General features: G+C 42.4%; 1 protein-coding gene across 1 annotated transcript in view; it reads left to right on the top strand.

Moving 5' to 3' along the window:
- ncanb (neurocan b) overlaps positions 1–12,776 on the top strand; it is a 144,332-nt gene that overhangs the window by 22,421 nt on the left and 109,135 nt on the right. Inside the window, exon 2 of the mRNA XM_069694842.1 lies at positions 8,553–8,635. Within this exon, the coding sequence (XP_069550943.1) occupies positions 8,563–8,635 (73 nt within the window). The 5' untranslated portion in view covers positions 8,553–8,562. The remainder of the gene's footprint in view (positions 1–8,552; positions 8,636–12,776) is intronic.

Raw genomic sequence — 12,776 nt, 5'->3', positions numbered from 1 at the left:
CGGCTAATATATTGCCCAGGCTATAGTTTGTTGTCAGTCCACCAGTTTGATTCCACCTGAAGGACAGAAGTTTTTAATTTTCCACTCACGGTCCTCAGATGACGTATTCTGGTCACTTCCTTGATCCCCTGACTTCCTATAGTGCTATCATGACGCTGACAGATGTGGTTAAAATTAAACACTTAATGACCCCTTTAAGAATTAATTGTAAAAACTTTGATGAAACCCCGACTTGCCACTTCCTCAGTCAGAGGGCCCAACCTTGCGGAAGTGTACTGAACAATTAATTGTAATGAATAAGGGGCCATCTTTTATTCAGCTCTTTATGATATCCACAGTTTAGCCATTAGCTGTCAGTCTGCAGCTGTCTCAATGAAGGTCACAGTCCAGTCTTCCTGAGTCCACACTGGCTCAGAACACACACACACACACACACACACACACACACACACACACACACACACACACACACACACACACACACACACACACACACACACACACACACACACACACACACACACACACACACACACACACACACACACACACACACACGCACAACCCAACCATCAAGTCACCAGGATGTAGATAGACAGATGGTGTATTTGTTCGCAGGGGTGGGATGTGTGTGTGTGTGTGTGTGTGTGCCTGCGTGCGTGCATGTGTGTGTGTGTGTGTGTGTCTGCGTGTGTGCGTGCGTGTGTGTGTGTGTGTGTGTGTGTGTGTGTGTGTGTGTGTGTGTGTGTGTGTGTGTGTGTGTTCCTGGGTGCCTGAGATAGATGACTGTGCCACTGACGCTGCGATAGCGATGAGATGCAGACTGATTTAACTGCCCATCAAAGCAGCAGATTACCCCTGCCACTGGGCTTTTGTGTGTGTCTCTTTGTGTCGGGTATGTGTGTCTGTGTTAAGGACATCGAGGCCGCAGACACATATGCTTCCCAGTGTGTAGTCTGATTGTGACATGATTTAATGAGCAATGTGAAAATGGATTGGATAAAAACCTGAGCTATTGGACAGGAGAGGAAAAAAACGCACACACGTACAGGCACACACACTGACATGATGTCATATACGGGTATCTCTGAATACATATCAAATTTTCCTACTACCATCCATCTCTCACATTTTTCGTCCCTCTGCTCTCCCTTTGCTTCTAACCCTCCTCATCTCCCGGGCAGCTTCTCAACTTCCTTGGGAAAATACAGGAGAAGATTAGATGAGTTCCCTAAACGACAGTCAACTCTCATCCCTCTGTTAATTAGTCTGGTCTCTCAGTGTGGCTGAATGGCATGACAAGGGAGGTGGAGGGAGTTAGAGGAATGAGGAAAGGCGTGACAGGAGGAAGGAGTCTTCGCTGTTTGTAGCTCATGCTTGACAAACGGCAGGAATGACTGATATGGCTGCTCTGCGTTTGTAATAAATCGCTCTACACGTGTTAAAGGATGACAACATGACTTGTGTCTGTATTTCTGTAACATTCACAGTTTTAATCAAGAATGTTATGTTTTCTGTATTATAGTTGAACTGAAAATCACAATGGTAATCACATACAATTATTTATGCTCAGTGCAATTAACTTTGCTGAATAATGCATTTCAGATCCGTAGCACAAATACTTAATAATAATTTTTATGACATGATAACACAATTAGGGATAGGACAGGATTTTTCAATATTCAATTCGTAAATAAGTAGTATAAAAACTCAATTACTGTATGCGATTATCATTCTTACTGGTTGTAATGCATTACTCCGATCAGAAGGTGGCGGTAATAGACCTAAAAGCTGTTTGCGAACCACCATGAAAAAACATTGCTACCAAGCTACAGGGACTTTGACAGGTAAAACTGTGTGGTGCTGTAAGATCAAATGCGACGGGAGAAACATGCAAAGACGCCTACAGCCGTCAAAAAGTTCTGTGCAAAACGCTTTCAATACATAAATGAAGATGAGGTGCAGTGCAAACTCTGCAGGTAAAGCTAGCATGAAGCACCGAGCACACAATCCATCCACTAATCAATAATCAATGGCCAAACGAAGTGAGTGTTTTATTGGACGCAAATAGTTAATTCATAATTGAATAGTTCCGAGTGAATTTCAAATAGTATTTTTGCTTGAAATGCCCTTCACTAAACACAATCGGACGTTGTCATACATTACGACTAAAAGACAATTAGTCATAGCATTGACCAATCACGCCACCCTCCTCTTTATTCTGACATGCCTCTACTGCTGTGGGGGAAAAGCAAAAAGCCTGGGCACACTTATGACACTGCTGTCCTGCTGATCTCCTGACGACCACTGTATTTATTCTGATGGGGGATCTGGTGAAGAGTTGATGGTGCAGGTTTACTGACCAGCTCTCAGGCCTTTGCCCCAGCTTGATTTAATGTCCCCGCACTGCTGACTTTGATTAACTGAGGAGCTCTTTACAACCTGCAGACAACAGCCAGGATTTACTGGATCCCCTTCATCCCTGGATCCTGCAGACACAAAAAAACAGAGAGAGAGTGGAAATACACAGACATAAGGGCTGGAGTGGGGCAACAGAGAGAAGAAACAATGGAGAGAAGAGAGTGAAAGAGGTATAGAGAAGAAAAAACCTGGCAGCTTTCCCAGTGAAATATATTCTGCTCCCAGACCTGCTCTAATAAACTGATAACATCCTTTCACCACAACCGTGTACAGTTGTATAGAGAATGTGTTTACCCCTCTGTGGGTTATGATGGCTGGGGGTTTGCCTGGTCATTTTAAGATAAAAAAAAAAAGTTCCAAATGCACTTAGAAGCCCATTTAGAGTAAACAACTCATCATACAGGCATAAAAATGAGAGCAGATTATTATGTTACATCTTTATGCTCTGTTGTGGGTCCCATGGGCTGTGAGTGCTTATTACTGTATGTGTGAAAAGTATTGATTAAGAAACAACCATGACAGAGACAGCAGGATATATCTTAGAAGTTGTCACTCCTCTTGTAATCGCACCAGTCCCGCCTTAACACCCACAGCTGAGCAAAATCTGAGCGAAATATTTAGTCTCTGATTTAACCCCTACGTTTTTCAATATATATGATTTTTACAGATGTAAAATCCCCAAAATTTAATTAATTTGTTTTACACTGTTCAGGTTCCCCACAGCAACGGGATTACTGGTCTCATAGATAAATTGGTTGACAGAAAATAATTTGTCGTTTGTAAACAAAAAAGTCTGACATTTTACTGGCTCCAGCTGTCTTTGTTTTATTTCACCCTAAATCCGCATAAACATAGACGTAAAGGTAGTCAGTCTTTTGTCCACATCAGCCCCAAAGGTGTTTGTCACTTTGTCTTTTTCCATCTTTAATGTGCAAGGGGAGGAAATAGTTTCAACGCTTGAAGCGTACCCCGCTTCAAGCCACATTTATATTCCAGGCAAAGACAAGCAGCAGCCAAGGGGACCTTGATGTGCCCAGAACAAGTTTAACATTTGCCACCGTATAAAGTGGCTTTGCAGCCCCGGCAAATGAGAAGTATCAGACATTTGAAAATTGTCTGGCCACCCTTCCTGCACGTAAAAAGCATCCTGTCACCTAATTTTTTTCAAGAGAATCTCTCACTCTGTCCCCTCCTCCTCTTTTTCTCCATAATGTATTTTCCCTCCCTATATTTTTCTGTCTTTCTCCTTCTATTGCTCACTCTTGCCCTTCTTTTTTATTCACATGTTTGATGAGTTTGCCTTTTCTGGCCACGGAAAACAGAGGTAATATGTTTTAGAGAGAGTAATGGGAGATATTCTGCTTGCAGCTGACTCCCGAACAGGCGCCCTGGCTGTGCTGGCTCATTGGGTGGGTGCGTCATGTGAATAAGACCTGGAGACCTGGGTGGCTTTCAGCTGTAAGTAATAGCTTTCTGTATAGTTGTGGGCAGCGCTGAAACTAATTCCCACTCGGCACCATCAGGGTGCTCAGAAATGTCCCCCCCCCACTTTGTATGGTCGAGCCTGGTCAGCCGTGTTTGGCTTTTTTTTTCTTTTTTTTTTCTCTCTCCTTCACCTCTTGGACCATCATGTTTATTGAAAATGGAAGAAGTATAGAAGAAATCATATGAATGCTAACACTATTAAAACTTAATAAAAGTACATAATGTACTAAGTGTGGGTGTGTGTATGTGTGCATGCAGGTTGTGCAGTGAAACACTTCACTGTAATTGACAGCACTTTTCAGCTCCGTAGCAATGATGCTGGAACAAGCGTGACCTCATCCTTGCTTTTATTCCCTCCTTCCTTTCATCCCTCTATCCCTCTTGGCCCAGCTCCTGATTAACTGCACCTTTTCATGTGAGCACGAGGAGCTCCTCATTCATGTCCAACAGAGCGTATTAATAACAATCTGCATTTGTATAGTAGCTTTCAAAATAACAAAGTGCTTTACATAAAATAAGGTGCCTCAGTCGCAGTGTAACAAAGAAACCTGGAACAATAAGAAACTGATAGCACAATAACAATAACATAAAAATAGATTCCTGCACAAAAGGGATAAAAAAAACCTACAAATTATCTACAAAAAGCATTCAAGTGCGTCTTCAGTTGATATGCGCACACAGATGTATGCCTTAATGAGTTTATATCACTTGTGTGTATGTGCATGTGTGCGTCTGGGTGTGTGCGCTCTACATCCGAGCAAGCATCTGTTCATGTCATTCACACTTCATTCACACTCTGGGTGCACAGATATATGCATTCCCATCGGTCTTTTGTACGTTTCATATTCAATGTTCGTAATATTTCTGACCTCATTATGATGCAGGGCAGTTCTCCTCCCTCATAACCTGCGTCTTCTTCACACTCTCCGGGCAGTAAGAGATAATGTTATTGCCTGAACGTGCACTGTTTGTGGGTGCGTGCGATGGAATGGAACTGTCTCTTTGTTGCGGTATGTGTCTAAACCCATATGGTGGGCTCTGAATCTGAATGGCAATTTCTTCTGATGGGAAGGAGGGGCTGCCGCCATATTTCCTCACACTGGTCTAACAGCTACCTTCCAAGCGGATACATACAGTGCAGGCCTAGCAAAGCATCAGGGGAAATTTATGGCTTCTTAAGATTCAAGTCCCCCCCCCCCCCCCCACCCAGCCGCTCAGGCTTGGCATTTGAGTGGGGCTGCAATAAGCTTTTCTCTGTTCTTTTTTTTTTTTCCTGTTTCACGACAGCTTTTCACACTCGCTTTACCTTACTTCCTCTTGCTTTTATCCCCACTTCCTTCTTCCTCTCGCCACCTCTGTCTTTACTTTCCTTTATCTCTTACCACTGTCCGCCCCTTTCTTCCTCTCTCAATATGGATGGTAATTCTGTAAGTTATCACTGAGTGCTCTGAACTGTTCTCTGCACAACTTGTTCTGTTCAAGCTCACAGAACGTTCCTTTCTTCTTCTTCTTTTTTTCCCCCAGACAATCGTGGCGTCCCGCTGTTCCACCTCATACAGGTTTTATAAGCTATCGCCACCCACTCACCCATTGTTTTCATTCAGGTGCTTTTATTCTGTACCTCGCCAGCAGCAAACTAATCCACCCAAGGATGATGCATGCTATAAGACAGGTGCAAACACAGAACCTTCCCCTTTTTGTGCAGAAAACACAAAGCGCTAAAGCCATTTATGTGACACAATGTGGCAGGTTGCTTGCTTTGGTAATATCCTCCGAGAAGGAAAACAGCCCTTTGTCACTTGAAGGGTAAGCTCATTTTTCACTCTAAAGGGCTAATACACAGACACTGATGGGACTAACTACCCCTTGTGAAAGCAGCACTATTGTGTGTATTAATGTGTGTGTGTGTGTGTGTGTGTGTGTGTGTGTGTGTGTGTGTGTGTGTGTGTGTGTGTGTGTGTGTGTGTGTGTGTGTGTGTGTGTGTGTGTGTGGTGATGGAGTGACAGACAGGTAGCCTGAGTGATTAATGCGCCTTTATAATATAGCACCATGGTGAGGAAGTGTGTTGGGACAATTTCAGAAAAGAAAAGAAATGGCGAAAGAACAAACTCATGAGAAAAACACACAAAGGAGCTGCGGGTACAGATGGTGGCAGAGATAGATTGGCAGCTAATTTTATCCAAATATAGATGGACGGAAGAAGGTAGAAGGTGAGATTAAGATGGAACGACAGATGGGTTGGATACGTCGTCCTCATTGAAAGGCTGAGGTTGGCCCTATGAAGGTCTTTGACTGGAACTGGAAATGAAAGCGACAGCTTGGCTCTGTCTTTTACAGTGTGTCTGACTTTTTGTCTGCCTGTCTGTAAACGTCTAGCTGTCTGTCTGTCACATCTGCAGGGTCTGTGACAAGCCGGGTAGGAAACAGGGCACTTTTTTCTGACATGTTGAGATCTGGCTGCATCTTTCTGGCTGATATTAAACACACAGCAGGAGAGCTCATACTGACTTTCAGCAGCAGATTATTCCAGTTGAAGGATTTAGTTCATAAAGTAGCACGCAAATGACGAGCGTCATTAGGAGATCTTATGAACGGTAGCTAGCGAATGCAACTATTTTGTGAATTGCTTGAAAAGTATCTACACCTGAAATTGAATGATTCGAGCTGTCTTTTGAAACTGAACCCCACCAAAAGGGTCTCAAATAGGCATGTTATGGCTTTGCTAAAAGACAGAAGCCAAAGCTGTATTCCAGTCACAAATCAGTATCTCTACCAGCTGTTCACTGTTCATGTATTGCAGGGTAGAGCTAGTTTTTTTTAAATTGTAAAATATTATAAATTTATGAAAATAAAGATGGTAGCATCCTAATATTAAGCTAACTATAAAATTAACAAATATTATTTCTAGTTAGCTGACTTTAGAACGAATATTTGTTTTTTGAGATAGGCTGGTAAGCGAGTCAGCCAAGCATGCTAACATCAGCGACTTAAATTAGAGCAGAGACGCACACGGTTAAATCCACGTATGCTGAGCTGTAAGCTGAATGTAGACTTTAGAGTTATGGGAGTCATATCAGGTTTGACTCAAGTGAGCTTACCTTTGGAAAGGACAGCAAATTTTCTGTCCCATGCATGCTTGAGCACACACACACACACACACACACACACACACACACACACACACACACACACACACACACACACACACACACACACACACACACACACACACACACACACACACACACACACACACACACACACACACACACACACACACACGCAGGTACAAGGAAAATTACTTCAGCCATGTTTGTCTCTTTTTCCAGCTCATTGTTTGCTTGCTGGTAGCTCTCAGACAGCTTTGCAGATACAACTGGAAGGTTGTGAAGACATTTTGACAAAAGAAACCCAAACGCTTCAGTCCCATGATGTACACAGAAATTCTTCACAATGTATTTTTTCATGCAAATAACGTGTGTTGAAGAATCAAAGTGAAAACTGAGGCAATGTCTGTTTAAGACTTCAACAAAATTCCCCAGTTACTTCACAAACACACAAAAAAACACCACCCAAATAAACCTATGCAGACGTACCATAGACGGCTCCTGTCGACTTATCTCTCAAATAGATATTTTTCTATGTTTAATGCGACAGCATTGACGTTGCTTTGATATTTTGCTCCTCAGCAGAGATTTCAACATGCAGTGTGCAACGAGGGAGCTGAGAGGTCCATCATGTTAGATTTGGCTCCAGTGTTCTTATCAGGCTGTTTCTAATGTTGACGTGCATCGGTATCTCTCCCTGTGGTGCAGTGTTTTTATCCCAAAATGTCTGTTTTTCTGCACACCGCTGTTAATCCCACAATGAATATCGACAAACAAGCTATTATTTACAAAGTACACTGTAGGTTCAATATTTCTACTAGACATTTTATCTCATGCTGTATATTGATAGCTGAATGATCCAAAATACAACCTTTACAGTGACGGTACTTTAGTTGAGAGCGTTTAGTGTTCAGTGTTAGTTTAGATTTAAGTCCAAAGACATTAAAGCCACATTGTTTCGGAGAGCTGGTATGAAGTGAGAGTCTGTCATCTGTGAAACATCCTGCAAAAGTTGCTATCTACCACAGTCAGTCTGGTTTTTCTACGTCTTTCTCCTCAGTGCATGCTGGGATATGTTTAATGACTGCATAGAAATAAACTGGTAAAGACAATAGCTGAATGAAGCCTTTTACATTTAATTACAGCCAATAGTTATCTGTACATGTAGAGATAATCCCATCTTCTTTTACTGTGCTTGAAAAAGATGAAAAACAATGGACACATCAAGTTTATTTGCTGTATAGCCCTTAAAAGCCCTTAATCACTCTTACAGTCTGAAAGGGTTTCAGAAGACTCCATCCCACCCACATTATGAAACAGCAAATTCAAGTGAAGAATGAACTACCACACGTGTATCCGAAGGCCCTCACAGAGCAGCAGGAAAAAAAAAAAAAAAAAATCCAGTGAAAAGGAATTACTGCTAGTGAGTCATCCGAGCGTGCAGGGCGTATTAGAAGAACTTCACAAGGGCAACGTGTTGATTTGAGTTGCCTTTGTGTACTCACATTCCCTCCCTCTCTCTTCATCTCTGTCTCCAGGTGCAGCAGGATGCAGGGCGTACTGCCTGTGTGTGGACTGCAGCCCTTGCTGGCCCTCCTTCTGCTTCACGCTGCGGGTTGCGGTGAGTCCTCATTAAACTGTGGGCGTTCCCCGTCACCAGACCTGCACTGCATATACACAACATACATTCCAGATAACCATGTGCACAGACAAATATTCCACCAATGTCTACAAAATTTCTAGGAGTTACCTCTGATGCACAAGATTCTACTGTGCATAGTTATGGGTTATAGTTAACATCAATATTAGTAGAAACCATAATCAAATTCAGAATGATCAAAATCCAAATACCATCCATATAATTTTCTGTATGTCAGCACTGTGTGTTTGATCAACCTCAGTAAAAACTTTATGCTTAAAAAGGAGCAGTGTGTAGGATTTAGGGAGATTTATTGTCAGATTCGGAATATAATACTCATAATTATGTTTTCATTAGTGAATAATCACCTGAAATCAGATTTCCTGTGTTTATATTTCCTTAGAATGAACACTTCATACTTTTAAAGGAAGCAGGTCCTCTTACATGGACCAAGACATGTTGCACCACCATGTTAGCCTAGAACAGATAAACCGAACACCGCCTCTGGAGAGGGACTTTCACAGGTTTTACAGCCACTGTAGATTCTCGTAGACCAGGGTTATTCAATGTCAGAGCAAGATGGCCTTGAAAAGGAGCGACCTACGTGCTTAGAAAGGGAGCATGAGGCGAGGGTTGTCCGCATTGGTTGCAAGCTCACCACTAAATGGCACAAAATCGGACGCACTTCTCCTTTAAAAACTAGGGTTGGTAAATTATCAAATCACAAGACAAAGAATAGTCACACATTCTTAGATTTAAGCATTTTAGGAGCTGTCACATGATTGTCTTTCTGCTTGAAAAATGACTTAATGAATGAACCAGTCTGAAATTTATGTCAATCGACGAATTTATTACTTGAATAGTTACAACTCTAATGACACAAAAATATTCACAATTAACAGTCAAATGTAAACTTTTCAGCAAATGCTTCGGTAGTTTGTTCTTTGATCATATTCACCTGACTGTTGCCTGGGGAATGGGCAAATTCAATTGTTGCTGAACTCTGATTGGTGGATGGAGGTATTGGACGTTGTATTTTCCAACTGAGAACCTCCAAACCAGTGAGAACAGCACAGACAAAAACACAAAAACAAACATTAACCAAAGATTTGACAGAAAATTGTATTTTCATGTTGGACCACATCATTCATAGAAAGAGGCTGATTGAGAAAATAACCCACTTCACCATAAGTGCCCGTCCCTGCCACTGTTTTATTCTTTCGCACAATTACAGGTCTCTATGGCCAAAGCCAACTGTGGAAAACGAGCACGAAAATGCAAAGCATCTCATTGTGATTGGTTGCCCCCTGAGGCTTAACAAACACATCTCTTTACATAACGTGTTTGATCTCCTCAGTCACGCTGATGTTTTCATTGTCACTCTGTCCATTTCCCTCTGATTCTCTTTGTAACAGCACTCATGTCTTGAACACTTGGCAGCCCCTCACAGCCATCGCTACGAGCCCGCTTAGTCCGCTCATTTCATCTGCTTGTAATTACCCCAACAGCTCTTTCAAGAAAAGGTTGAAAAGACTAGATGTAAAAGAAGAATCTTGATACCCCCAAAGCTCCCATTCCTCCTCCCAGCCATTTCAGAGATGGAAAGGATTTTGGTATTTTGTTAAGTCTCCAACGTGTTTATTTCTAACACAGATTTACAAAGATCATTAAAATTTGCTTTGATTCCCCTGAAAAGCTGGCATTTAGCACTCTAATCCTCTCATTCTGTGTCAGCAAGTTATCCAAACTTTGGAGAGAGACTTGACATTTTACATTTGATTGCATATCTGTCCTACTCACTTTTTAAGCCCCTGATTTTGACAAGGAAAAGACAGTGTGACAGCGAAACATGTATATAAAAAGAAAGCGTGTCGCACACTTACTTACACACAGTGTGAGTCATTTGTCAATCTAAATGCCTTATCTGGGTGCCCGACTGCCTCCCTATCTGTCTGCTTGGCAGTTTTATCTGTCTTTTCCAGGGAGCTCTGCAGTGAAGAGCATGCAGTACAAGTATTCACATCCCTCGGCCCCTCTTTGCCCTCTCCACACTCTCCTTGTACACTCCTGCTGTGTATCTGCATGTGTTTGTGCGTATGTAGGACAGGTTGCACGCCCCCTCGCTGCTCTCGGTGGCCTCCCCAACCGTCTGCTCCTCTCCGCTCTCTGTATTGTATTGTCTCTGCCTTCTGTGGAGGTTAAACAAAAAAAAAAGAGTCAGTGGACCTGGCAGCGGGGCCTTTCTGTGACTCAGGGCTCCGATTCGCAGGCAGAGAGATGATGAAAATGCAGCCAACTCTTCTGTCTTACTCCCTGTGTGTATATGTTTCTGTGAAAAGCCTCAGGTTACATCTGCCAGGTAGCAGCAGCCAACTTACACAGCACTGTACCCCCCACGCACACACACAGAGCATCTCAGAGAAGCCCGATAACACACTTGAATGTGGCTTTTCAGAGCGCGTATGTCATGTGAACAGATACTCCCTGCTTTTGTTTTGGAGGAGTTCAGGTTTTGAGGGCATTAACATCTCCTGTTCATGCTTTCTTTCTCTTCCTTCTTTCATTTTATTCTATTTTTTTTTCCAGCTGAGTGACTTTGGAAATAGTTAATGGGAGGTAGAGGACTACTGGGAGGGTTGGCACTAAAGATCACCCTGTGACACTTCGCTTGACAGCCCTGAATTGGAAAGAGGGTGTGGGATGTGGGGGAGGAGAACAGATTAGCTTTTTGCATGTTTGCGCGTTTGTGTGTGTGTGTGTGTGTGTGTGTGTGTGTGTGTGTGTGTGTGTGTGTGTGTGTGTGTGTGTGTGTGTGTGTGTGTGTGTGTGTGTGTGTGTGTGTGTGTGTGTGTGTGTGTGTGTTGTTGATAGTGTGAGCCTGCCTGCACTGTTGTACAACCACTCCTGTGCGTGTCTACTGGCGTTTATGAATTTTAAAATGTTGGCTGTGTGCTACGCGAGATAAATGTATCATTATGCTTCAGAAGGTGCTAAATCTTTCACGGCAGCAGCATCAGGGGAGATCCTGTGAGCCCTGACATGGCCTTGTTGGAGTCAGCTTTGAGAGGAGCAGAGAGCTGCAGTGACAGGGTTAATATTTGTCACCAAGAGGAGTGGAGGAGACGGGAGGACAGTCTGGGTCAGGGAGGATTTGAATGTACAGCAGCAGAGAATTGAGAGGCGAAGCAGTGCCTGTGCTCATTTTGACTCCTTATTTAAATTCAGTTTTAGCATTACTCTTTTGATGTAACTGTTTATTCATTTCAATCATACTTTAGTCATTACTGTTAGTTTTAGTCAGTCAAATTTTAGTCTTCTTGCTTATTGCAAAGTTATCAGAATAAGCTGTTGACTTTTTTTTTAAAATGTAAAAGTTAGTTCTGACCACAGACTGTATATAAAAATGGACACAGACTTATGGTCTGAAAAGTGAACCTAATGTGGAGTGCAATACTTCTAAGAGCAACTGGCTCCAATTTAATCCCATTCAAAAAGCGTCAACTTCTCTCGTGAAATATAAAATCAATAAATTTTTTCCACAAGTGACGATGGTGTCATTTACTAAATTCACTCCTGGTCAGTGTTCTTGTGGTCCTTCTGAAAATAATGCCATAATAAATGTCAAAAAAATATGTTTGGGGCATGCCTGATTTGATTGACATGCCTGAAGTGCAGTCAAGTTACTGGTATAGGTTAACATGTAGTGTCCTCTGATTGTCAGTCAGGTCCACCTCTCCCTCCTCCCCAGCTCCATCCTTTTGTCCAAATCTGGTTGCTTCTGGCTCCAAACAAACTAGAGGGTGCTGGCCAAAATGCCAGACTGCAGGCTTCAAATTAGCAGTTCACAAACCAATAGGTAGGTTGCTGCCTTGTTCAGAGAGAAAGCAAATCAAGTTATGCTTTGCATCAAATCTGACCACTGGACCATTCAATTTTCTCTTTGTGGGTGTGTCTGTCTTTGTGTTCAGCTCAGCCTCTGACTGAGTCACCAGTAACTCCGGTTGTTTCTCTCATTTCCCTACACATTCGCTCTTTTGTTCATGTAGTCTCCTTCAATTTATAAACACAATTCATAAAGCGTGCAAGTTTTTGTTCGCATTTTTTTCAACCTGCAAGACATGTG

The sequence above is a fragment of the Brachyistius frenatus genome, unplaced genomic scaffold, assembly GCF_029030835.1.
Source record: "Brachyistius frenatus isolate BFR_SWC_R1_liver_20210118 unplaced genomic scaffold, ASM2903083v1 Contig_18, whole genome shotgun sequence".
In the NCBI taxonomy this organism is placed as follows: Eukaryota; Metazoa; Chordata; class Actinopteri; family Embiotocidae; genus Brachyistius; species Brachyistius frenatus.
This window is presented reverse-complemented; position numbering and strand designations above follow the sequence as displayed.